General features: G+C 49.1%; 1 protein-coding gene across 1 annotated transcript; it reads right to left on the bottom strand.

The window, feature by feature from the left end:
* Positions 1-3,922: 3,922 nt before the first annotated feature.
* On the bottom strand, positions 3,923-26,847 carry VSX2 (visual system homeobox 2). The gene is made up of 5 exons (XM_063397343.1): positions 26,192-26,847; positions 24,946-25,030; positions 22,009-22,132; positions 6,574-6,754; positions 3,923-5,587 (listed from the first exon to the last, which is right to left on the bottom strand). The coding sequence occupies exons 1-5, from the start codon at positions 26,628-26,630 to the stop codon at positions 5,256-5,258; spliced, it is 1,161 nt and encodes a 386-aa protein (XP_063253413.1). The 5' UTR covers positions 26,631-26,847; the 3' UTR covers positions 3,923-5,255.
* Positions 26,848-27,232: the final 385 nt, after the last annotated feature.

Below are 27,232 nucleotides of genomic sequence, written 5' to 3'. Positions count from 1 at the left end.
AAGGTTTTTCTCACATGGCTGTCAGCTGCAGGAGGGGAATATTGCATCCCATCCCACCCTACTGTTGGGTAGCTGTCAGAGCTGTCCCCTTTAGCAGGTTGGGCTGGGCTCTCTGCCTCTTCCCAAGCACTACAGACTGGCTGTACCTTCCCCTGGGCAGGGAGCACTCAATGAGGCCGTGGTGGAGCAGCTGGGGGTGGTTTGGCATGAAGCACTGCAGCCCATTTTCTCATGCAGAGACCTCCCACTACCCACTGTAGGGGAGCTCAGCTGCCTCCCTGCCTTCAAACAGGGATTTTTTTCCTGCCTTCCTTTCCTTCAGGCCCTAAATAGGTAGTTTCTTTAGGTAGAATTTGGAGGATTCCTTAATGACATTGACCAAATTCCCTTCTCTTCCTAGGGGGCACAAGAGAAGAGCAGAAAAAGGCTCTCCCTGCAAGTAGGGTTGTTCTCAGCCAGGCACACCTAAGGAATCAACAGTAGAGATGACAGGGTTAGTAGATCTCTTTTGCTCTTCAAAGTGCAACACCACTCACAATCTATGGAACTGCTATGTTTGGTGAACAGGCTGGACATCAGTGTGGGAGACAGACACTATTTCCCATCAGGTACACTCATCCCAGACCACACACCTATTTTGAGTCAAAGCCATCCCAAGCGTGGTGGGGACCTCTGTTGGAGTCTAGAAGATCCCTCTGACAGCCCTGGAGAGTAAGGGGGCTGTACAGGGGGGTCTGAGATCTGTACAAGGGGGTCAGCTAGCATCCTACAGAGCCCAGAAGGACTCTGATTCTGGCTTCTATCTATGGAAGTGAATGTTCACATGAAGAAAGAATCACAGATCCTAAGAATTTTGAAGTAGATAGTAGCTTGTTATAGAGTATAAATATAGAGATTAGGATTCATAGTATACGGGGCTGAGAGGACAAGATAGAAGAATTGGGGAGTGACCCCTAGTTTCTTTGTTCTTGTTCTCATCCCCCATCTTTTGCTGATTTGGACTTTAGAGATTAGTTTAGAATAGAACTGACATGTTAGCGTAGCAAGTTAGTATTGGTAATGTTCTGTAAACAATAAATACGTTTTGGACTGTAGTTGGGTCGGGAGTGCGGTACATAAGGTACGGGGCTCTCTGATCCGCCCCAGTCCAGCGGCAGCCCAGCGCCAGTCCAACGGTGTGTCTTGCTTTGCTGGGGACGCCTTGCAAAGCAGAACAAGAACTGTTAGATAATATGAAATAAACAACCTTGATGACTTGAGCTGCTAGACTCACAGTGTCGTCTCTGCCTTTAGTGTGAAACGCTCAGTGCAAAGAGAAGACAGAAAACCTTATTATCTTGGGGAACAGCAACCCCAAGAAAATACCCAGAGAACAGCAACCCTGGGGGAAGATTTCACCTCCTCGGGGAATGGCCGCCCCGAGGAGAATCTCGGGGAACATCAACCCCGAGAGACCTCCAAGGGTGCTGTCCCCCTGGGGAAACACAGTCCTTTGGGCTTACAGCCCCTGCACAAAGGCAGCCCCAGCAGCCCCACTGTTCCACAAGTCTCTGATTTCCTATGCACGCCTGCTCTGCCTCAGCATTTTTCCTGTCCCTGGAACACATTAGGTTTTTGCAGCAGACACTCCCAGATTCTCTTAGCAGGGCAGGTAACTCCTTACCTGTGCCGCAGTTTAACAAAGTCTGGATTTCAGATGGGGGAGGCTCCACTGGCTGCAGGGCTGGGTCCCTGTGGGGGCCTGGTGCAGCCAATCAGCTGGCGTGTTTGAAGAGCCAATCAGCTGGCTCGTTTGAAGAGCCAATCAGCTGGCTCCTTTTGCAGATTGACACCCTGTTTAACCACTTAAAGAGAGTCGAACACGCCTCTGTGGCGAAGCTCCTTTAAAAGCGAAATGGCCTCTTGGCTTCTGGCCTTTGAACAGGTAGCTGGCAGGGCTAGGCCTTGCCAGGCTCTGCTGCAGCACTGGCCCCTTCCCGGGACGCCTGCCAGACCTTGTCCCAGCAGGGCGGCTGGGGCCCCTTCCCAGCAGAGCCTGACGGTCCCTTTTTGCCAGTGGTGCCGTCGGCCCATGCTGCGGGGCCATCCCAGCGCTGGGAGCAGCAGTGTGGCCAGGACCTGTGCCAGGAGTGGCCCCAAGGCCGGGAGTGACCAGAGCCAGGAGTGGCCACGTGGCTGGGACTGTGTGGCTGAAATCGGCACAACTGGTACAGCAACGTGCGGTCGTGGCTGCCTCATGAACTGTGTTTGTTTAGTCACTTCTAGCCAGCCATACTGCTGACAGAAGGACAAAAATGGCAGCAGCAGCTTTTCTTGGTTTTGGCACTCCACATGAAGAAAAGTGCTCAGTAGAGCCAGCGTCCAGCACGGCTTGTATGGTGTCAGCAGTGAGAGGCACAGCGAGTGATCTCACTGATGTAGAGCCTGATGGGATCAGCCTTTCAGCACTGCAGAACTCTATAAAAACTGTTCCAATTGATAAAGCTTGAAAACAAATGAACTTATAATCACCAATTCTCTCCCAAATCAGGAAAAGGAAAGAGTGGTGGAATGCAGAGAAAACAACATGGGACACTGAGGTCAATGAAGGAGTCAAAATCTAGATGGGAGGGAATTGAGGAGATGCCTTAGTCTTGGGCTGAAATTCTTTTGTAAGTCTATGTTGAAGATATGTTTGATATATCAGACTTTTTTTTTTCCCTGTAACTCATGGAATGCATTGGGGGGATGTAGCATTGTAACCACAGCCATGAGCAGAGGCACCAGTGTTAAGTTGGCAGATGTTGCTCAGCTGTGATCCTATGAGAATCTTGAACAGAGAGAGATGAGAAACCTTGCCCCAGGAATAGAAAGAAGAAAGCCTCTGTTCCCAGAGATGGATGAAAAGAACTTTTGCTTTTATGCTAGAACAGCTCATCTTTAAAATAGTACCCCATAAGTTGGCATGGCCCATGAACGCAGCTGTGGGAAGGCTGCAAGTGATGGGAGGGACTTCACAATTGCAGATTTCCAGGCGGCTGCTATTCATGGAAATTAAAAACCATGAGAGAACTGTTTCTTGTGGAGACATCTCCATGGCATGGCAAGAGAGACTCCTCTCCCTAAGAGAACTGAAGAAAGACTATTTTCGAGGTGGTAAACTGACTGAAAGTCCCAGAATTTGTTTCTTTGTTGTCAGTGGGAAAGAGAAGAGGGTGTAGGGGGAGGAGAAGTGTTCTGAAGGTTTATTCTGATTTTCTTATTACTTTTAATTCTGTTAATAAGGTTTTCTTTAAACCCTTTAGAGTTTTGAGCCTCTTTTGGCCTCTTCTGGATCCATATCTCTCAGCAAGAAATGAGTAAATAATTCTAGTGGGTGCATTGGCATTTGGCCAGCACTAAACCCACTCTACACCTGGTAACCCAGAATAGGCTTCCGTTGCTCTCGAATTGGAGCTCACCTTGCTGGAAATCCAAGGGGTGCCTTTTCCTCTCAACCAGATCCCCTGCACTTGCCATGTCTGGCTGCTGCCTCAGCTCCTCAGGCCAGCAGGGCCCTACAACCTGTTCCTGGCAGAGGCTGAGCCTGCCTGGAGGTCTGTCCGACTCTCTAACACCAGGGCACATGCAATATCGTATGAGCCAAAGCACCAAAGCTGCTCTGGATGCTGAAGTGACTTGTTCTCTCACCAGCTGTGTGCTGTAACTTCCTCTCCAAGTACAAGCACACTCCTTTCAGTTTTGTATTTCACTGCAGAGAGAGACCCAAGCCCCATCTCCTCCATGCCTTGGTGGGGAGGAAAGTACAGACCTCTGGGCTGCTTTGGATCTGTTACCTCTCTCTGGCTGCAGCATGACATCCCACTCCCTGTCAGCTTTGGCTGAACTCATCCTTCTGAACATTGGTGACTGGACTCGTACACAGTATTCCTGTTTAGTTTTATTCTTCTTCATATCTTTACAGAAAATGGCACATAAATCACAGATGCTGGATGACTAGAAGTTGTTACAGCTCCATATCTCAAACACCTCAATACGGAATTATTTTCTCACTGTATATACATTATTTACACTCCATGGGCTATCATCTAACACGTCAAACGATCGGGGAACAAAGACAAACGGGTTGGATGACTGGGCTTAACCCTTTGATGGAAGAAAAACAGTAGGTCTGGGAAAAGGGTGCTCACAGCTGAAAGCAGGACAGAAAGGGTCACCTGGAAGTCACTGTCCTACGGCTTTTGGAGGGGGAATAGTGCTTTACTGGGATGGGAAGGTGATGGTACCATGGAGTGAGTTTGGCTGTGTGGGTCTGCATGTGCTCCTGTGGGATGTATGTACGTTACAGGGTGTATCAGGGTGGGTGTGCATGGCTGTCATTCCCTTTAACACTCAGAGGGTGAGCTGGACAAATTTCATTCAATAAATACATTAGATGGACGTTGTTGTCTCACCTGGAATAATGTATTCAGTAAATAAATTCACCATTCATCCCCTCTGCAGGGGTGTAGGGTTTTGGTGTTTAGGGCAGAGTCAGACCCAACTGCCCAGCCCTGCAAGAGTCAGTGAAATGGGCTGGGGTCAGCTCAGGGTGCCAGGTGGGACTAGGGTGTCATGCCTCTAGGCTAAACCTGCCTGTCCCTGCCAAAGAGAGGCAAAGCATAACTTCTCTTAGGCTGCAGTTCTTTCCCAGCAGAACTCAGTGCTGGCCAGGGAGAGATGGGTGGAAGGTGCAAACCACCCAACACGGATGGTCGTCATTTCATGCAAGCACTGCCATGGGCTTGTTCTGCTGCAGCCTGGGCCAAAGGCAGAGGTGATGGCCAGCAGAAGGTGGCATGTCTGCCTGGGGCACAGTGGGACAGGGTGCAAGGGGAAGGACCCTGGGCAGAGATGTGCAGCAAGGAGAGGCATGGCAGCAGGGAACAGTCTTGCTTCAGTATGGCAAATGGGGTTTGGGGCTGCAGCAGAAGGAGAAAGGCTACAGGGACCAGAACCTTAGTGTCATTGGTGGCAGTGACGATGTGACACTTCCCTGTCCCCCAAAAGGAAGGGGTGAGGGGGCGAGGAAGGCCTGGTGGGGTGGAGGAGCGAGGGGCAGGGCTATGCTCAAGGGTAGCAGGCAGTGGGCACCCCTGCCAGGCAGCCCCAAACACAAAGACCAAGGCTCCTCTCCCTGGCAGGGGTGGCCAGGGACACCTGGCAGTCCAAGGGGCAACGTGGCCCCCAGAGGACACAGTGTCTGTTGGGGCTGGCTTCTGCCACCTCTCTTCCCCCTAGATCAACTTCTCCTCCTTCTGCGATGAGTTCAACTTCTCCGTCTGTCTCTCATCCTCTGCCACTGCTGCCTCCTCCCCTGTCTCCGGCTTCCTGCCCGGGGCTGGAGTGTCCCCAGCAATGGTCCCCAGGACTTTGGTGCTGTGCTCCTGAGCTTTGGCCCTGAGGGCAGCAATGCTGTTTTCTCTCAGTTCCTCCTGGGAAATGGTGGTTTTGGGATCAGGACCCCTTTCTTCTTTGTCACCTTTGTCAAGCTTGGGCAGGGCCTGGCGCTCCACCTCTGTCTTCCTCCCCGCCTCAGCCGCTGCCTCCAGAGACTTTTTGTGCATCCCTAAAAAGAATTGTTGGTATTCGGGTTTAGAAAAGCGCCTGGGCATGGGAAAGCCATCTTGAACTGAAAACAGCAAAGATAAAGAGAGGCCAGAATTAAGGAAAAGCAGAAACCCTCGCTTCACACAGCAGTCACGGCGAGCCACTCACTCTGGCCCGCACGCGAGGGCAGCCAGGCAAGGCAGCTGCCTGCTGGGGCAGCCCAGCATCTGTGGACTGTGGCTGGTCCCAAAGGTCTATAAGTACTCTCCCCTTCATTTCTCTCTGCAAACCTGAAGCTAACTTGTTCCTGCATGGAGATGAGGGTCTCAGACAGCAGCATAGTTGCCTGAGCTCCACTGAGGCTGGGGAGGGAGTTCCCTCATTGGGAGGGATATTTCTATGTCTGTATCAAACCGCAACCACCCTTCTGCCTCTCACTGTTTCACACAGATAGAGGGATGGGACAGCCCATCGTCAAGATGCCAGACACTAATTTTGGGGCAGAACCAGCCTGGAAGATCAGAAAGAGGGAAGCAAAGAGCAGGAGTGTGACAGGGTAGCTGCTACCTCCATGTCTGCACAGAGAACCAAGTGAAACTTGGGCAAAGACATTTGGGAGTCCTAGCACTCTATCCAGCATCCCAGAGCTGGAGGAGTGAGACTGGGATGACCGCCTGCCTTGGGCAAGGATTGGAGCCCCTGCTCCAGAGCTGGGCATGAAGGATGCTCAAGCCATGGGAAGTGAAGGTTAGCACCAGCCTGAGCATGTGGGCAAATCTGTGTCCCAGACAGATTCTGCAGGTCATGATCCAAGGTCCAGCAGGAATTTGGGATGAGTGGTAAAACCCTATTGATATGGGTTGACAGATGGAGGCATCAAGGGTGGCAGGATGGGGGGACCTTGCCCTATTGCCCTTCACCTATTTTCAACATGACTGATTTCTTCCTTGCATGCCCCTGTCTCTACCCATTTGCCATTCCCCATAGAGGTGGCTGCTCTCTTACCCAGGAGCCAAGGGGCACAGGACTCCATGATGCCATCCTTGGCAGACTTGAGGATGGATTCAGGTAGCGGGATGGAGTGACGCACCATGGCACCGTAGAGCCCGTACTCAGCCATCACACTGCTCCTGCCCCAGCACTTCTCCCTCTTCCGCCATTTGGCCCGGCGGTTCTGGAACCAAACCTGGAGCAGGAGACAAGGAGGAACGTGGGTTTTGTGCATGGAGAAGGCAAGCCAGGCCCCTTCCCATATGGAAACATGCATGTACTTCTGCAGCACGATGAAAGCAGATGGGTGGATGTTTATCCCAAAGACAATGCAACCTCTTCCCCCATGCAACAGACACTGAGTATCTCTCCCTCCCTCCTTTTAAGGAGTGGCGAGGGCCAAGTGTGAAAGCAGGTCCCATCCCTCTCCACAGGATGTAATTAATTTACCATTGCAACATCTTTTTTCTAGTGGCTTTTGGCTCTCATGCCTGGGATTTTCTTTTATTATTTGCTGTGTGTCTGAGCAGCAGTACAGGGCTGCAGGCAGCAGTGCCTGCAGGGAGGGCTGGGATGGGGGTGGAAGCTTGAAAGAAGGGGGAAGCTGCTCTGTGCGCTTTGCCCTGAATTCCCAGTTTGAAAAACCCCTCATCTTCTCAGAAAATTGGCAGAATAATCTCTGAGCTGTGACCTGGGGGGCAGTGAGCAGAGAGGCGGGCAGCAATGGCAGGGAGGGGGTGATACTCGCAGAAATCTATTAGTGCTCTCTCTCTGATTTCCATTCCTCTTGTCTCCCTCACCCTCCTCCCTCCCCAGCTCCCCTCCCTTTCCCCCCCAAGCAGAGGCATCAGCTTTAGATGAAAAATTGCTTGAGGTCTATTCAGAAGGAGGCAAAGGAAGAGTCAGCCCCAGGGGCAGCCCAGGCCTGATTGAAAAATAAGTTAATTTCAGTTTGAATCGATAGGCCTCAGGCACTGAAATATCACGGGAAATTAAAGCAGCTGGTCCCCAGGGAACCACGCCATTGACCTGCGCTAATTAATGCCGTGGAGTTACCAGGCCCCTCTCCGAGAGGCAGTCCCTCCCTCCCCGTGGACACCCCAAACACCTCCTCATTTAACTAATTAGACTCACAGAAAATTGGGTGTTAATTTGTTTAGGATTTTTTTTTCTTTTCTATTTTTTTCCCCTCCCTTTCCCGGAAAGTACACGGCAGAATGGAAATGAATGTCGGGGTCTCGCTGGCAGATGGATGCTCGGGGTCACTCTGCAATCTTCTCCGACTTGATTGCTTGATTAGGTCGTTAGCACATTAAAAAAAAAAATTGCTTGCCGTCTGGCGCTGGCCTGATGAGTGGGATGAGGCGGGAATCGCCTGGGTAATTTATCTTTTTATACTGCAAAGAATTTGATTTCAATCTGCAGATATATGGAGGTGCCTTTGACACCTGTTTAACATTACAGAGCTGACAGCTTAACCCTCTCTTGTCCCCACTACTCGTAGCTGTGGGGGAGCTCAAGCTGCAGTGGGGAGCACCGGGGGTCTGTGCCAGTCCCCCAGCTCTGCCATGGGGACAATAAGAGTGATGCCACAGAGTGATGTCCTGGTCTCAGGTGGCAAGGCAATGTCACCTCTTCTACCTGTGCAGAGAACTGCCCAGCACCAAAACCCTGTGGTAGGAACAGAGCTGCAGGGTAGGCAGGTGGGTGGCTTGCTAGCACTGATGACAGCCACCGTGTGCCATTCCCAGGAGCCCAGCCAGCCTGCTCCTCCAGACTGTTCTGTGGAATGGGTGGGGTGGTGGTCCCACTGGCTGTGATCCCAGCTTCTCCCAGCAGAAGACACTCTGTGCATGTCAGAGAGGATTTTACCAGCCAAAGGAAAGAGACTGCTTCACCACATGTCACCTCCTCTGCATGATAAACAGTCTGATTTACACTTTCATACTGCCAATCTGTAACCTCTAGACTGTGGGTGGTTGCAAATCCTCCAGGGCCAAAGCAAAGACCCTCAGGAATGCAGAGCTTCCTCTCTTCACCCTCCCCTCCATGCCTGTGTTAAACATGGTTTGTGTGGCTGTGCAGTCAGCAGGATGCTGGCAGAGGGTCTCACTCCAGGTCATGCAATCCCCCCGTTCCCAGAGCACAGGGTGCAGAGCTGCAGGTGCCTCTTTACCAAGGGCTTTTACCCCTTGCCCTTTCTGTTCCCTCTTGCCTTGATGCCTCTGTCACATTCCCACATGCCTCATGCTCCTCTTCCTTTTCCCTGTCCAGACCTCAGCCTGCCCCAGCACTGCCCACTGCTACTGAACCTGCCACCCTGGAGCATCTCCTTTTCCATGGCAGCGTTATGCAAATACTGGAGGCAGCAGAAGCTTTGCCAGCTGGCAGCCCAATTTTGACTAGAGCTGGTAGAAAATCTTCAATCAAAAAATGCTGATTCAATCACACAGGAAAAACTGTGTCCAGCCAGTGGAAGTGTAATCAAAATTATCTATAGCTTTCTTCTGAATGCTGTATTTTAATCTCAGCTGCCTAAGACATGCAAAATCTATGCTTTAAAGCCAAATGAGAAAATCAAAATTGCATCAACATCTCAGTACAATCATTCTGAGATTTCCAAAACCAATTTTTGTCATTTGATGGGAATTTCCTCTTGGTTTTTATTAGGAAAAATGAAAGTTTGAAATCCCAGAATGTTTAGCAGAATAGAAATCGTGAAGAGTGTCCATCTTACTTTGATACCAGGAACCATATCTTCATCTGAGGCATGAAATTAAGTGAAACGAATGGTGCTCAGTACTGAGTATTGCTGGGATCAGATCCCAGTCAAGCACTGCTGTCACAAGCTTGTTCTGAGGAACATTGAGTGACAAGCTCCAGCATGGCACTGGCAGCCCTTATGCCATTTTGGATCAGCAGGATTGTCCCCTATGTCTTTGTTTCCATGACTTTGTCCTCATTCAGATGGCTCCATCCAAGGGGCTTTCATTTACAAGATCTCAGTGATTTCTTCAAATTTATCTACGTGTTACCAAAATTTTCACGTCTTAATTCTGAGCTGAATTACATGGTGGTTTTAGTAATTCAGAGGTATTTTCAGCTGTGTTGGTACATCAGTCACAACATCCAATGATGCAGTTATTTATTATTGGCATGTCACTTTTCCAGAAGAGGATTTCACCCTCACACTTTACTCACCTTACACATCTCTTGGGGTTTGGCATTCTTTGGCTGCTTATTGTCCTTGCTTGGAGATATTTACTCTACAGCTTTCTCTGACTCTGTAGGATTTGGTCTGCTTCAAACAATGTCTAGGTTTGTCCACATTTCCTCTTGCCCCTTCCCACCCCGTGGATTGACTCAGCTTTGTGAAATGCTTTACTGACGTTGCTCTGTACCATGCACCTTCCTTCTCACTTGTTTTTGTCTGTTTCTCTGTTGCACAGCCCAGGGTATAGTGAAAAGACAGTGTTTCTGCTTCCACATCTCATGGGCAGTGGTGAAACCTTCTGATTCATTTTAGACCGAAGCATGTCACAGGTTTGTGCAAAGCTGTCACGATGTGATGTGCAGTGGTGTCTTTTGGACCAATGTGTTACACCCCAAGAAGTTTCACACCTCTTTATTTTCACAAAAACACCCTTTGTGAGACATGGGAAGCTTGTTCCAGGAAGCCTGTCCTAAACGGACAACGGAAAAAAGTGGACAGGTTTGCCCTGCAGTATTGCAAAGCCTTATAAATGGGAATGTTTCTAACTTTAATCATCACCTAATTCTCACCTCTAGTGCCCACTGCCCAAAGCAATGAAAGTTCAGGCACTCTGTATCTGACTACAGGGTTGCAAGAGTTTTGGAGTCGAGACTGGCAAGGGTAATCTCGACAGTTTCCTCATCTGAATCACAAATGACAACTGATACTTCTTCAGATTATTGATGATGCAGAAGAGCAAATTGTAGGAGGAGAAATCTCTCATTTTGCAAGGAGATGTTAGACTTGACAAATCCTTGTTATCCACATTCATCATATTCGTTTGTTTACCTAATCAGTGCCTGAAACATTGTCTGCTAAAGAGGGAAAGCTCCCTGAGGTTGGCCATAATTCAGAAATCTGAATTAGCAAGGGGATATTTTAAAACATCTGTGGTGTTCCTGTGTATTGTTTCTGTTTTATTTCAACCTAAAATTTTCCACTGGTAACACTCATTTTCTTGGCAGCTACTTTCCAAACTAGGGTACAAACACAGGAGAATTGATATTGGATTTTTTTTTTCTTATTAATATTAAAAAAAAAAAAAAAAAAACAAACCCTGCCCAAGCATTCCTCAGCTATTAAAGGAAAATTCTAGGCTTTTTAATGGTGATATTTTCCTTCAACAAATCCCTCATTCTGCTTTTGATGTAGCATTCCAACAGGGGCATTTCAAGGAGCGAGGTTTATGGAGCACAAGCCGCTCCCAGCCCAGAGCAGCACGAGCTGTGTCCACTAGATGGCCACGGGCACATGCACGTCCCACCTGCGGCCACACGGACATGGACACACGGACACATGGACACGGACACACCGACACACGGACACATGGACACTCCAGCGCATGCGTTTGCCAGGCTGCAGGGAGCAGCTGCACACAGCTGTTGGCAAAACAGCACCTAAAGCCAAGGGCAAAATGCCAATGCCCCTAGAGTGAGGCTGAGACCACCTCCCTGGCACACAGACAGGCAGGGATATGTTCTTGGTCTGTCACTTCCTCACTTGAAGCACTTCAGGGGGTCGAGCTGCAGACCCAGCTGCCCAATACCCCCAGCTGCCCTCCACGTCTGGGGCCCTGTTGCCATGTCAGTACCCAGTTTCTCCTGACAACTACACCTCTCCCTTTTCTACCTCCTCCCTCTCCAACTCAAGACTTAACAGTGACAGTGGTCAAAACAAAAACCTCCTCTGAAAAAACAGTGATGTCCTCATCTTCATATCAGACAGGACCTGTGACCCTGGCTGGTTTCAATCTGAAGATATGAACACTGTAAAGAATGGCCTTTGGAGCATGTCCCCACCCATACCCATCAGTACTGGGGCTGTATAAAGGACTGCCATGAGAGCGTGAGGTCTGACTGTATCCCTCCCTTTTAGCAATCACTACAGAAAAACTTCCTGGCTGCTGGTGGAGACTGCACCACTGGTGTAAGCCTGGGAACAGTTTATTGCTGTCTTTTCAAATGTAACATCAAAGTTATTGGTACTGTTTATGGTGACATCACTTTCTATGGCTGGTGTAAAGTGGTTATGAAGTTAAATGAGAGCAGTAAAGGTTGCACATGGGCTGCATGGCTGATTGCAGGACTCATCATCCCTCTTCTTGCTAAACAGTGGGAAAGAGCTTGCTGAACTCACTTTTGAAAGAGCAGTTCATGTACACAACATAGCAAGAGCCCTTCCTGGTAATAGCTGGAGTTGTGTCCAACCCAGCTGGATAACAGGTCCAACCAGAAATCCAAGATGAGCTGTGAAACAGCACTCATCCCTCTTGAGAGAAGACATGATGGTACATCCAGGTTTGGGTCTCCTCTAAGCTAAAAGAGTAACAGGGCATTCACTGAATACAGGTTTAATCGGCACCTAGCAAAAATGTACATAGTCCTGCAGGCTAGGCCTGTCTCTGAACCCTGCTCTTAAAAGCACTACATGGGCCAAGAATAACTGTTTGTTGCAATTTATCTGACTTACGCAACTAAAGCTATAAAATCCCACTTGACCTGGAAATATGTCTTAAACTGCATTCCCTTGGTAAATCTGAGGTTTTCACCTGGCCTCATGTGGTAATGTTTTTGCACTTCTTGTAACCTTCCAAAAGCAAAGAGCTTCATTTGCTGCAGGGATCCCATCTTCCCCAAAGAAAAACAAGTGTGCACATGATGTGCAGGGTCAGTACTGTGAGATCAGTGGTTCAGCACAGTCTGTGCATCACATCTGCACAGCAGATGCATCTCTGAGACATTGACTTCACCACAGCCACACTGCAATTCCAACTGACCAGTAGCTTAGCTGGCACTACAGTATAGACTCCCATATGCTGGGACCTGGCAGATCAGCACCCAAATTCCTCTTTTCCTAACATGCTGAGTGAAAAACAAGAAAAACGTCAGGGTCATAGAAACATGATCGTCACAAGAAAGCTCACGAGAGTGCAGTCATCATCCTAATCCACTCAAACCCAGGGAGACATCTGTCATTGTCAAAAACAGTGATAGTGCACATCCATCCTTTAGGCAATCACAGTACCTGACTCCATTAACCAGGCTGCTTACCTGCCTGAATTATTTAATTTTGCCTTCTTTTCCCCCACTAACACTGCTCTGTAGATCCTCTAGCACAGAGGAAACCTTAGCATAGATCTTCATAAACATCTGTATGTAATGCACTCTGTAATCATGCAGGGACACACCACATTATCTCTTTCATGCTAGAGAAAGTGAGTCAGGACAGTCAGAGGAGAAATGTCACATCCCCTTCATGATGCCTTTTACTGGGCCCTGAAATCAGACCTGAGCATTCCTCTGAGGCTGTGGAGCACTGCCTGTGCTCTGGGACTGCCCCCTGCATGCCAGCATCAGCTCCATGGTGCCCTACCCTTCATCAGTAGACACTGAGGAAAGGACAAAGATACTCTCTGACCTTCTCCAGAAAAAAAAATACAGGTACCAGAGGCTGTGCATCAGCAAGAGATGGTGTCTGTAGTACTACTGGTGCCCACTGTTCCCTGAGATAATGCTCAAGCCCACCCCTACATGCATGGGGACAGTCTGCAAAGTCCCCAGGGGGTACAGCACATGCTTACCAGTGCACTGCACCCTTGAAGCATTGAAGCATTAGCTGGAAGATACCTATACAAATATGAAATTTTATAAAATGCTGTAGGATGTAATCAGTTTCCATGCACCAGCTTGGGTGAGCCTTCAGCACTCTACTCCTACCATGTGTCTGCTCCTGGCTCTACTTGCTCTTCAGCTCTGCGTACCCTTAACCTTCTTTGGGTCATTCACAACTCCAGGGGTGTTCACGACATCTTCAGCTCCAGAACAGTGATGTTCCAGGCGCTGGCTGCTGCTGTGCCGCTGATGCCTGCACCAGCACCACCAGCTCAGGCACAGCACAGCTGATGGTGTGACCTGCAGAACTGGCCACATGCAGGCTGCCTGGGAGTGCTGCTTCACCAGGACAGCTCCAGGTACCCTTGGCCAGGACCCTCCCTTAGCTGTCAGCTAGACACTGAGCCTTAGTCTCATTCATGGTCATCATATAAGCAGAAGAAGTTGATCCAGTCAAATAACAAACAAATAACAAATGGCAGTTATTGTAGTGACAGCCATGGGGCACTCTGAGTTGGAAGGCTGGCAGTGAAGGGACCCAGGGATATCAGAAAGATGGGAGGGACATAAAGCAAGTTCTCTTGGAATGGACATCACCAGCAGATCTGGCTATGATCAGTGTCTGGCACAGGTATTTATCATGCATAGTCACATGGATGGGATGGCTAGATCCTTCCAAGAAGTTTTTTCTCAACACTCACAGTTCAGCCCTCCCTGAGGGTGAGCCAAGCAGTGTCTTTAGAAAGGAAAGGGCAGCACGGTGAGAAGGTATTTTACCCAAAGCTGCAGGTGAACCAGAGCTCCCCAGAGGCGTGGGTGGGCAGCCTGTGTGTGCTGGCCTGCCTGAACAGCACAGCTACGAGCTAACCCGGCCTGGCGAGGTGCTGCTGCTCATCCTCAGTGCAGCAGGGCAGCTACAGCAACCTGGCACAGGGCAGTCACTAGGTCACTTCTAGGCCATGGGAGGGACATAACCCCTGTGTTTATGAATGTGCAACATGCACGGCCTGAGCATTTATATAACCCACAGAAAGGCAACCAGATACAAGCATTGTGCTTGGCTTGCATTCCCCTGCTACAATTCTGAAGAGAAAGCTGCAGCTGAAAGCTCTAATAACAATGTGGCAGCCGTAGTTTCAGCTCTGCCTTTGCTCAGACATTTGGGAGCCTACCAGATACCTGCTGAGAGAGAATGCGGGGAGCAAAGTGTGCTTCTCACACAGGCAGGTCCTAAACTGAACACCTCTCACTCACTGCTGCTCCCAGGACAGTAACGCTCAGGGTAGGGAGAAGAGCACCTAATGCTTTTTCACAATCTTCGATGAAGAGCCCTCTGGAAGGAATCTTGGTTGTAAGATACTGTAAAAACTGTTTGTTGGCCAGCTCAGTTCCTCTTTTCTGCTCCACAGAAGGACCTGTTGGCCTCATGCACATGGAGATTGAGGTTCTTGGTATGTCTGCTGAGTGCTCTGCAGTGCCTGGGCAAAACCTTGCTCACAAAACACCCACAGAGCAGGGCAATGAAAAGGAGAGCAGGTTTTTGCTTCCAGAGAAGAATCAGAAGAACTTGTTGAGATCTATCAGGGTAAAAGAAAAACACTACAGAGAGAAATAGATCCATTAAGAAATAAAGGAGAGAGTAAATTAACTGAGTGTCTAAAGTGCCTGTTATTGAACTGTTAGAAAAATCTCTATTCAAAGTCAGGAAAGGAGGAAAACTTTGTAATAAAGGGTCATTAAAGGAAAACATGAATGTAAACATCAGCTGTTCCCCCTGCCAGGCGTCATAAGGCTGGAGAGGTATTAACTACTGAAACTGCTGGGATGATCAATTATTTTGTAAAAATCAGTTGTGAAAAACTACAGTGGTATCAGAAGAGAGAAAAGAAAGTTCATCCTTAAGTGAAGAAGTGAATACAAGTGTTCCCAGCACAGGGATTTGAGACAGTATTTCCAGAAGAGGTAAAGTAATCGAGGAATTGCAATACCTAAGCTAACTCAGAGAATTGTTAGCCTTAAACTACTGTTGTCAAGAAAATGAGGGGATGAATGCAGGAAAGAGTTGTCACAGGCTGGCATCATGCCTGCAGAGCCATTCCTGATTCTCTTGGACATGATGGGGGAAGCCTTTGCCAAGACACTCCACAGAAATGGGCTTCAGCATATTTTGTTTCCCACCTGTCTTTCCTCTCACAGGGAACTCGTGTGACCCAATGCTTGAAGGTGTCAGATCCTTGCTGATGGTGTCCCCAAACCATGGGGAGAACAAACAGAGTTACTGTAAAGAGCCCTGTTTCCCTGCCAGTACTGTGGAGGAGCACATCAAACTCACAGTCCATTATCCTGGGACAGCCATCAACATCTTGCAAGAACAGAGCAGAAGGCAAGAACAGGCAAGTTTGGGTTTAGAAAATCGGCCAGTGGCTAAAGCAACTCAGGGACTGAACACAGAGGGATAAAGCAGTACCTGGGTAAAGAAAATATTCATAACTCTATACCTCTGCTATAAAAAGACCTTTTAAAACTGCACCTAACAGCCCTAGCTGTAGCAGGGTAAAAATCCCACAAGGTAAGGAGGCAATCTGCATGGTTTAGCAACCAGCAGGAGAGTTCTCACCTCAGTAAACTGAAGTGTCATTCCCAGCCCTCCATTTTCCTTCTTTTCTCCTGCCACACTTTCTTTCTCTGTCCAAAAGCATGTAATGTAAGACTTTTCAGACAGGAATCCCTTTGGAAAGGCTTGCCTGGGTCCCTGCTCTTGCCCATCACCCAGCCCCTCTGTTTGCAGCTCTGGTAATTAACTTGTAAACTAAGTTCTAGCACATGGGCTGAAAACAGGCCATAGATAAAGGGTAATGAAAACAATCCATTAGAGAAAGGGCCAAATTAAACAACTCTTAATTGAAAAATGGAAATGAATATGAATTTAGATCAACTAAATAAGCATGTTATTGAAGAGGCAGAAAAGTGGATGAACTCCTAACATACCAATTAAAGACATGGAGGCAGAGATGCACCATATGCCATGAGAAAAACTCATAATAATATTCTCAGTAAGTCACTAAGTTTGATTAGTTTTATTACTCTCACTTGTATACTTCCTACATTTCTAGAAGCATAGGGGAAGTTTATGGCATTTATCTGGTATCACACAGTCATGGCTTGCCCCAGTGCTCATGAATTATTGGCAAAGGTAGCCAGCACTGGCTGCTCAACCCTATTTCATTATTAACTGCTTGCAGGACTGTTTAAACACATATCTTTTGAAATGGTTGGCTCACACAACAGCAACACTTTCAGCTTGTCCTTCACCTTGGTAATCTACCTGCAACAACCCTAACCACCCTGGTAATTTCCTTCCAGCCACGTGGTCCCCATGAATGTGCTGTATAGAGATACCGGGTGGAACCCACTGGGAGTGTGCCTTATGCTGGCCTTCCTCTGTTCTATGTGTGAGAGTCACCCAAAATTTCAACAAGAGGAGAGAGGTCCTCACTTCTTAGACCAGTAGTGATAAGCTTAGAAAAACCAACATCACCACTTTCTCAGCATTGAGTAAAGCTTTGGAGGCCATTCCAGGCACACATTCAGGAAAGGTCACCACTGCATGGAGTAATCAGAGCATTCCATACTTACACCACGGGATTCAGACTACACCTCAGCACTCTGCAGCAAGCAGCAAAAGCTGGCAGGAGAGGAAGAAACCAGGGCTGCTAAAGCTGCATAAAACTAATTTTTCCTTCATGCTTTCTGTCATGTTTCTTGAGGGGATTCCATAGGTTCACTCCTGAGCTTACACTCAGTGCAGTTCAGGTTCCTTAGGCCTTGTCAAATTATGTTCATCTCTAAACAGAGAACCATTTTGCAAAACTGAAGGAAGGTAAGCCTCTGTCCTTGCAAAATACTCTTGGTATTTCTTCCCTCCAAATGGTTACTCCTCCTGATTCCTCTATCCCTGTTCAACTCCTAAAGGGCTTCACAATGATACTGAAATGTGTTAATCTGATAGCTAAACCAATACTTTTTCAGTTAGAGATTTACTTGACCTTGTTTTGTTTTTAGCCAAAATTGGCCTTTTAGCTGCCTGACAAAGCTTGCTGGATGCACAGACAATCCCCACTCCCCACACAGACCAGCCACTTCTTGGGATTCCTTTTGCTTATGTGAGCAATTTCATTTGTCCCAAAATTTGTCTTCTAATAATTACCATACAATCTTTTAACAACAAGAACTGACAATTTTAGCAGTTTTATTACCTTTTTTAACTGATTACTTCCCTTAAGAGGTGACTATAATGTTCCTACAATAGCAGTCAGGATCTTACTTTTTGAAATACTGATTAATCAATTTGTTTGATCAGCAGGAGACATACTTTAAGGACAAACATACACAGTCATTTCAATAATCCCCAAATCAAACTGTTACTGAACTTTAATATTGTGACTACTCAGTTTAAAGTTTGGAACTGTTATGTATTAATAAATTCAATAGGGATAACTTATCTAAAACCTACACATTACACTAAAGAGGTTTGAGAAACAGCGATTTAAGTCAGATGTCGCAGTATTTGTCAGCCTCAGGATATTTTTAATACTTCATAATGTTTATTATGGATATACTTCCCCACAGGAATCTACTTACCTCTCTTGGATTTTACAGAAAAGTCTGGGTTTATTCCAATACTGGCACTTCAACTCCTATGAATATTCTTTCAAATACACTGATTAATGTGGACTTTTTCAAGTATCTTGCAAAGTGGCCACAATGACATCTGATCTGACTTGTGCATAGAATCTCACTATGAAAAAAATTTATTTTTCTGTGCTGCCCAATGGGGGATGCTCATTTTCCTTCCAGGAGCAGCCAGCTCACTGTGGGAGTAAGACACACATAGTGTGTGTCTGCCTTGGAAAAAAAATACACTTCTATCTTCTCTTTAAATGGAGGGTTCGAATATTTTTTCCTGGATTCAATGTTCTCTTAAACCAGTAACTTTTTTGGCCTCTGATGGCTATTTGTCTTGTTCTGCTGAAGGCTTTACCTGCAAACTGTTCCTATATATCATCCTTTCAATTGCCCTCTTTGAATTTCACTTTCACATGAAATTTCATAGGTGATTTACTTTCTCTTTGACTAATCCCTCCTGAGAAATAATTCCATGAATGAAAATAAGGGGTAGATATCAGTCTTAGGTGAGGATCCAATGGGAAACTACATGAAAGGCTGTAGAAGTCCACAACATGCGATGCTCACACCAATATTAGAAAACACTTTCATTAATGACCTACAAGAGGGAGAGCACATTGCTGAAAGATGAGAAGAACTGCAAGCTACAATGAAAATGCAAAACTACAGAGCTCCCTCAGGCAGCTGGAAAATCATGCAAGGAAAAAAAAAAGCAATGATGTGAAATTATAAATATTATGAAGATGGAAGTAAAGATTCATTGTAAGCTGTCTCTTCCAAGGGGCATTAAATTATGCTAAGAGATTCAAAGCAAGATTTACTGCACTCAGGCAGTTCTGCTGCAGAACTTCTTGCCATGGGATATTAAGATATTTACATGTATTCAAAATCCCAGGAGACTGACAAAATACTCAGTATCACTAGATAGCTGCCCTGTGTAGCATCCACCTCTTGCACTGTCAGAGCTGGTAGGGCTATTATTAAGCTTGTTAGCCACAGTTTACAAAATTCCATGTGAAACCCAGAACACTGAAGGGAAAATCCTGAGCATAAAATAAAATCTGTCTAAAAGAAGTTTGAAGTGACTGAATTAGATAAATAGAAATAAGTAAGGAAGCAAGCAGACCAGTGCTAATCTAAGCTATTTCTGCAAGGGACCACAAGTCCAGCTGAACTGGTGAGAACACACCCAGCCTGCAGCTGTAGACATGTGGTCCTTATCTCCAGGAAGGCTGACAGACAGGATAGGCTTCCTGTGAGAACAACCGTATGATTAGGAGATGAGCATGTGATTTATGAAAGATGATGTAAGAAAAGATCTTTGCAACTTGCTTAAACAATGATGAAAACCAAAAGTGACAGCCAGGAGAAGAAGTACCTTAGATTTATTTAAAGAGTGTGAACTTTATAACCAGGGGGAAAGAATTAGGCTCGTAACAAAAAGGTCCAATGTTGAAAAGGAATATGAGGTAAAATATCAAGAAGTATGATCAAAGCTGGGAATCACCTTGCCATGGCTTGTCACACACAAAAAATAGAGACAAGGAACTTTTATAGAATGTGTGGTAAGGGACAATCAGTTGCAGACCTGTTGGAAAGAACAGTGATGCTCAGAACTCCTGTGTGAGCCTGATGCTCACCCTGGCAAGGTGCTCAAAAAATGCTACAGAAATTGTGTTGTTTCTCATTATCTCCCCTTTCATGATCAGCAGAACTGTTATTCACAATCACTTCTTTCTGGAATACACATACCATTAGTTACAGCTGCTGTTCAGAGCAGCTATAAATTGGGCTGCCTCTGCTGTCCAAGCCTAATCTCATCTCAGGAGCAGGGGGGTCACAGTAAGGTGCCCTCCTAGGTTTAAAAGCTGCAATACAGGAAGAGTAGGCAGTTGTCCATTAGCCAGCTGCAGAATGACAGGGCAGACAAGTAAGTGACAGCTAAGATACTTTACTGCTATTTAATTTCCAAGTCCAAGTTAAAACACTCAGAGCTAGAACGCTGCTCCAGGTGCTGAAGCCGTCCAAGCTGTGGCAGCTCTACGCTGTCTGCCACAACATCTCACTCTCCTCACACAGAGTGAATGCTCTCAGCTCTGGCCAGAGAAATGGGGCCTCTGGAACTCAACCTACACTGTGCCGCTAGATGAACCTCTTCCTTGAAAAGGTATTTTATGGGAAATCAAAGGATCTTCCTTCCAGCCCAGCACCAAATGGTGGCTGTAGGCGACAATAAACCCCCAACAGCCTCTCCTTTCTTGACCTGATGTCCTGTAGGATCGCAGTGGAGAAGTGACCATCCATCCATTTCACTCTTTCTAAAGGGAATGCATCAGGGCTTGTTTCTCAGAGCAAAATCCTAATGCATCAGGTAGGATTTGGTAGCCATTATTTCTGAAGACTGGTGGAAATCTTGTTAGCATCCAGGTTATCTACAAGCTGTTGGATCAGCAGGAGTCCTGACAGGTCAATGGGATAAGAAGCACAAGTTGTTTTTATAAAAATGTCTTTTTTGATTGAGCACAAGAATAAGGGTGGTGCGAGGAGCTCAGGACAGAGGGAAAAAAGGCTACACTTTTGTTTTGGAGGATCTTCCTGTCCCTGCACAGGGTCATACCACAGCAGCTTCCAGCATCAGTATTATCCTGCTAAGTGCCCTCTGAACTACATTCCAAAGCCACAAGGGTGCAGCCTCCTGGGCCATCTCTTCAGCAAAGAAAGAGTAGAAGCTCAAGACACAGCTTGGGGGGTGCTGGGCATGCATGAGGGATGAACAGAAGGAGAAACCAGGGAAACCAGGACCCTCCCAACACTGCACGGCACATGGGACAACATCTCTTGTGGAAACCACTGTGCAGCAGTCACAGAGGCCAGCCACTGCCACTGTGTGGAGAGCCAGGACAGGTTAACCCCCAGCCAGACCACAACTCCACCTGCTCGAGGCTTGGCCATTACAATCCTGTGCCTTGTGTAGAAACCTGATGGGGGCAAGCCATGGGGTGAGGCAATGGAACCTGCAGGAGCCCACCCTTGTGCACACCACATTAACTCTGTCCAGTGTGCCTCGCACACTGTGGACAGCAGCTCTTAAGTCCTCTCCAGCTATCTGGCTGTAATGCATGCCAAAGGCTGGTCCTGGCCCAACCCTGAAGATCAGGCTGCTCCTTCCTGCTGGAGGATTCACCACACAGCAGTGGTATTCCACACCACCTTGTTCTACCTCCTCACAGCAGCATCACAGGACTGATATGCAGCAAAAACCTTAATATTAGAAGCTGTTAACTTAATAAAATTTAACATATTAACAACAACAAAAAAAAACCCCAACCAACCAACCAAAAACCCACAAAAAATTATCCCCAGAAACTTTCAGGAAAATGTCACTTGAGGAGGCAAATACAAAGTGCAGACATGGTAGAAACTCCTCACTGGGACTCACCCATCATTTCCACACTGCATCCTACCCACTGCTGTACTAGGTGCCCACGCCATCCCTGCAGCCAAGGGAGCAGAGATGAGCTCTTCCCCTGCAGCCATGCCCACCCAGCAATGCCATGGTCTCTGAGGGGTTCTCTTCTTGCTTTTACCAGGACCTTGAAACGCTGTCATCTTTTTCTGCGTGCCTGTTGTCCTTCTCTGATTTAGGATTCCCCGTGTTACACACACTCTAAATCACTGGTACAACACACCATGCACAGCACATATCAACATACAAACCCGAAATACAAATCCACCGAGAATATCTGATCTGCCTGCCTACCCATCAAAAGCAGGAGAGTGGACAGCCTGGGGAAGTTTATTCAGAAAAATGTCAGCCTTCCCATGCCACTACCTTTCCTTCACGGGGGATTGAACATGGCTGAGAGCAGCACAATAAGGGGGTCCAAGAGATATGATTACCTGTATCCTGTCTTCTGGCAACTCTGTTTTCATGGCCAACATCTCTCTAGCATATACGTCAGGATAGTGGGCCTCATTGAAGGCCTTTTCCAGCTCCTCCAGTTGATAGGATGTGAAGATTGTCCTGAGGGGAGTAAAACTCTTTGATCAAAATACAAGAAGGAGCAAAGATTATGAAGAGTCAGAGAAATGGACACTGAAGACAGTGAAACCTGGGTAACCAACTAATACATAGCTTTTCCCCACCTCCTGTGTTTCTGTGCACAAAAGGTCAAGTGCCAGGGTGAAAGGAGAACGAGAAAATGCCGGAAGACAGCATTTTTAACAGTTACAAATCACCTTCCCTTTCAGGGACTTGCCTCTGGAGACAGTGTCTCCCCAGCAGCAAGCACCCGCAGCGATGGCAGCTGATCTTGGGCTCTGCTGCCTCTTGTGAGGATCATCACACTGAGATGAAGCAGCAACTCCTCAGCACCCTGTCTGGAAAGGTGCTGAGCCCTTTCCCAGCTGCTGGTCCTTAGCCTCTTCAAACTCCACGGGCAAATAATCCCTCACCTTGAGTCTCAGTCTTTGGACAAATCTCCAAATGTTTTCTCCACCCTAGCCCACCACTTTTCACCAGTTCTTCCCCACAAGAGTCAGGACCAGCTCCCTTCCTCTGCCTTTACCGTGGCTGCTTCCACTCCAATATCCCGTTTACTGCTCCCTGCCAGTTTGCACTACCCTATTATCCTTTAGAAATCCTCCGGGCCGCCCTGGGCAGGCAGCAGCCCAGCCCGCCTCCACCCAGCCAGTTCTCGGTTTGGGACAACCAAATTGAAAAATCAGCAGCTGGAAAGCCGAGACAGATGAAAGCCCTTCTCCAGCAGATGGGTGAGAAGTCTTGGACCACTTCCACTCCCTGAGGGTTAAAACTCCCACCCTTCAACTCCTCCAGTACAAAAAGCACAATTTTTTGATAAAAGCTAACAATACTGCAATGGCAAAAAAGTACCCCAAACAACAAACAAACAAAAAATCCCAACCGAACAAAAACCAAAACAAAAACAAAACAAAAAAGCAACAAAAAAGCCAAAACAAACAAAAAACCTCAACAAAAAAAAAACCAAAATAAAACAACCCTCAACCCAACAACGAATTGCAGCCCTTGTGTAAAGTAAATATATAAATTTACCATCAATCTAAGAAACATGTATCTCCCAGAAGGAAAGAGGGAACAGAGTATTTTTCTAAAATACACCCAGATTTCAGAAAAGCCTTTCAGTTCCAGAGAGCAGAAACAAAATATCAGAAATATCCTCTGCTATGCAGAATGGAAAGGATTCCACCAGATCGATAATATTACTAACAAAAGCAGCACGCAAATCCAAGGGACCTGCCTGCAATCAGACCCCTCTTTAAATTCACTTTTAAATCCATTCTCTTTTCAAACAGTTTTTCTTCAACTCTGACAAATATTTGAACTCTAGGGACAGCAGAGGTACACTGAATCATGTATTTTCTCTCTCTGGGACCACAGAAAAAATTATTCCAATTTTGATCCAGTTTAAATTTCAACCATTCCCCCTCCACCTTCCCCCGATAACAGCACAGAAGCCTGTCCAGGCTCACCGGCGGGAGGGTTTTGCTAACATTCAGCTGAAGTTTTCCCTTTTTAGCTCATGCCCGAATAGTCCTTGTCCCTTTTACAATTCACAATCCACTGCCCCGTTTGGTGTTTCTATTCTGCAACTATTTGCAGGCTATTGGCCAGTCATCTTCCAGCCCTTCTTTGGTACAATTAGAGGTCTTAACTGTTTAGTGCAGAATACACAACTACAGCCAAATGTTTGCAGGTCTGTTTCTGTCTAGAACTGAAAACAAAACAAATCTGAATTTCGTTTCCTATCTCTCACCCAGATCGGGACCTGTACACCAGTCCCAGCTGCGTTATCACCCAGCCCTGTCTTGAGCATAAAGAAAATGAACTGTTACTCCAGAGCACCCAAACCGGGAACGTTTGCCTGGGAAGGGGCCCGGATTTGGGAAGGCGCCCTCAAGACCGAGCCTCCTGTAGCTCACATAGCAGGATGTCTCCCGGGACAGTCGATCTCCTTCCACCCCGCGTCCTGCTAAGCTTTCACTGGAGCGTCTTTTAATCCACCTTTCCTGCATCGTGGCAGGATTGATTTAATTATTCCTAAATCACCCTCAGTGGATGGTGTTTGGCCTTCCTTTGTCCCGGCGTTCCGGCCACAGCAATGCCAGACCCCAGCACGGGATTTTTCGTTTCTGTTTAAAAGCGCAAACAAATCAACTCCATTTTAACTGTGGGAGAAGTCAGGCAAAGTCTATTATCCCGACCGTGCTTGTAGGAAACAAAATCCAAAGTGGATCTTCGTTTCCTTAAACAGTTTCCCAGCCTTCTTCAGCTTTTTTGCAGGCTGTCTCTGATTCCAAACTATTTAATCTATTGGCAAAATATTTATTTTTACGTAACAAAATATTTAAATTATTGATAGGAATTCTGTCCTGCTGACAGCCAGAATTAAGATTGCTGTACGTGGAGCTGGAAATGGCTTTTATTATTTCTGACAGGTTGATGATTTTCCCTTCCAAACACCGATGATCCGCATTCCACTGCAGCTCGTGGGCTGCTCGGGATTGCGACTCGGGATACCTGGATCCGCAGCCACAAAAAATTAAATAAAATGACACCTGTGATCGAAACTCCCACTCCCTATAGGCACGTCCCCATATCCGATTTATTTTGGACTGGGAGAAAGAATAAAGGGAAGGACCCGTTCGAGAAGCCGCAGGGGCGCCGGGGCGCTCGGGAGGAATATTCTGCTCCGGGCCGGAGCGGGTGGTCCCCGCCGGGGCGGCAGGGCTCACCGGTGGCCGGTTCCCTGGGGACTGCGGCGACGGGAGCGGGCGGGGTGGCCGCCTCTGTCTTACCTGTGCCGCCTCTTCTTTCGTTTCTTGCTCTGATTTAGGGAGGATTTGGACATTTTTCGGTCGCTGGAGGAGACATCCTCGGAATCTGCGGAAAGACAGGCAGCGGCTGTGGGCTGGGGCTCGCTCCCCGCCGGAGTCTTCCCGGGTAGGGCTCCGCTCCCTCCGCCTGCTCTGGCCGAAGATTTCGTTGCGATCGCGCCGCGGACGGGGCCCGACGCCGGCCGCTCCCTCCAGCGCGGCCCCAGCGCCGCTCCCGATCCGGTACGGGCAGCTCGGGGCGATACGCCCCAGCCTGGGAAGGCTCCGGGCCGGGACCGGGCTCTAGCTCTCGCCTCTCTCCACCAGAGTCGTTTGCTGAGGCTGCTGTTGCCTCGCAGCTAAAACGCAGAGCCCGGCGTTCAACCAAACCGCAGGAAAACGGGAAAGCTGCGGCCCCCTGTCCACGACCGGGCAACCGCGACCGCCTGCCCCAGCCCGGGATCCCGGACTGCGCCGCAGAAACCCCAGAGCGGGGAGGCAGAAATTGAGGTTTATAGAGCTACCAGCAAAAACAAGCCCCGGGAGGAGCTGGTGCCTATCCGCGGCCCCCGGCTCCCCAGGGATGCCACGGCCCGGGCGTGTTAAGGGCAGGACGCCGCCGCCTTTGCCCCGAAGGAGCAACCGGGGGACGGATCAGGGCCCCGTATTTCGATGCGCGCTCCGGTCCCACTCCTGTCCGTGGTGCCGCGCCACCGGCCCGGCCCCGGCCCCGGCGCCGTGCTGCTCGGCGGGCCGTGCTGAGCGGGGGCCACAGGCACGGCCCGGGACGGGCGCCGCTGCCGGAGGGAGGCCGGGGATTGCCCCCGGAGCCAGGGTCCGGCGCTGCTGCCTGCCGCTCCGGGGGGACCCGGAGCGGCCGCGGAACGGGGCCTGCAGGCAGAGTTGTGAGAGACTGCTGCCGTCTAGGAAAAGGAGCCGAAAGAGCCCTAATTCTCCGGCAACGACCCGGGGTCGCGGCGGCCGCTCCGACGGGGCTCTGCGCATCCCTAGGCCGGGCGCCCGGGGCCACGCCATCAGAGCGCGGCCGCAGCCCCGGACGGGGGAAAATACGGTCCCGCCCGCTCTTCTCCTCATTCTCGGGATGGAAACGAAATCTCCCTTCCGCCGCCGAGCGAGCGGCCTGCCGCCGGAACGCCGGGCGCGGGCGGCTGCTGGGTGCGGGCGGCGGCGCTGGCGGGGCGCGGCGGCCCTCGGGGCCGGTGCCTACCTGAGCTGGCCGTCTGGCTGCTGTCCAGCTGCCCGGGGGCCCGGGCCAGCGGCTGCAGGTGGACGCTCTGGGGGTCGGAGAGCACCTCTAGGAAGGTGGGCTGGGTGTAAAAGCCGGGGATGCCGCTGGCCCCCAGCAGCCCCATGCCCACGCCGCCCACCCCGGCGGGACTGAGTACGGAGCGGGCCGCCAGCAGGTGCCCGGCGGGCAGAGAGTCCAGGGCGGCCCGAGGGTGCGACGGCGGCTCCTTGTTCAAGCCCAGGATCTCCTGGATGCCGAAGCCGGTGCAGCGGGGAGGGGTGGGCCCAGAGTTGGACTTGACCCCAGCCGCGGAGGGCGGCGGAGGCAGTGGCGGGGCGGCAGGGGCGGCGGCCGCGCCGTCGGGCTTGGGCTTGCCGGGCAGGCTGGGGGCCAGCGCCGCGCCCGCTTTGCCCGTCATGCTGCGGCCAGCGGTCCCTGGTGCCCGCTCCGGGAATGCCTGGGAGCCCCCGGCTCAGGCCCCTTTTATCCGCCCAGCCGGGAGCCCGAGCGGGGTCAGAGCCGCGCAGCCAATCACAGGGGCCAGCCGCGATTAGGGATGCCAAAAAGCCGGCACCGGCGGCGGCGGGGCCGCTGCTCGGCGGGCTGGGGCCGGTGCCCGCCAGCGGGCTGGGGCTGCCGCCCGCCCCTGCGCAAAGGAAGCCGGCCCGGCCCCGCAGGCCCCGGCCCCGCTTCGCCTCCAGCCGTGCTGGGGAGGTGGGGTTAGGAAGGGAGGGAGGGAGGGATGGATGGAGGCATCCCTGCTTTCATAAACACGCACGGCGTGGGGCACCGGCCCTGGAGGAGAGATGCGCAAGGCTTACGTGTAGGGAAACCACCGGCTCTCTGGCTTTCTTGCTCATCCCATATTCTGAGGTAAATAAGAGGTCAGAAGAGAAACTAGGGGCCTCGGAGGTAAGCTTAGAATTAAAACTGAGCAGTGTTCCTTACAAATACAGAGGTGGAAGCTTTGCACATTGGAGAAGCATTCAGCTTCATGCCATCAGAGGGGGTGGAACAGTT

This window comes from Prinia subflava, chromosome 5 (genome assembly GCF_021018805.1).
Source record: "Prinia subflava isolate CZ2003 ecotype Zambia chromosome 5, Cam_Psub_1.2, whole genome shotgun sequence".
NCBI lineage: Eukaryota > Metazoa > Chordata > Aves > Passeriformes > Cisticolidae > Prinia > Prinia subflava.
This window is presented reverse-complemented; position numbering and strand designations above follow the sequence as displayed.

Bases quoted from the DNA above. Each gene is read 5' to 3' on its own strand.
- VSX2 (XM_063397343.1), bottom strand. From the start codon at position 26,630: ATGACGGGCAAAGCGGGCGCGGCGCTGGCCCCCAGCCTGCCCGGCAAG. The intron at 25,031-26,191 runs GTAGGCACCGGC...GTCTTTCCGCAG, and splicing joins CAGCCAGACGGCCAGCTCAG to ATTCCGAGGATGTCTCCTCC. The intron at 5,588-6,573 runs GTAAGAGAGCAG...AATTCTTTTTAG, and splicing joins CTGTGCCCCTTGGCTCCTGG to GGATGCACAAAAAGTCTCTG.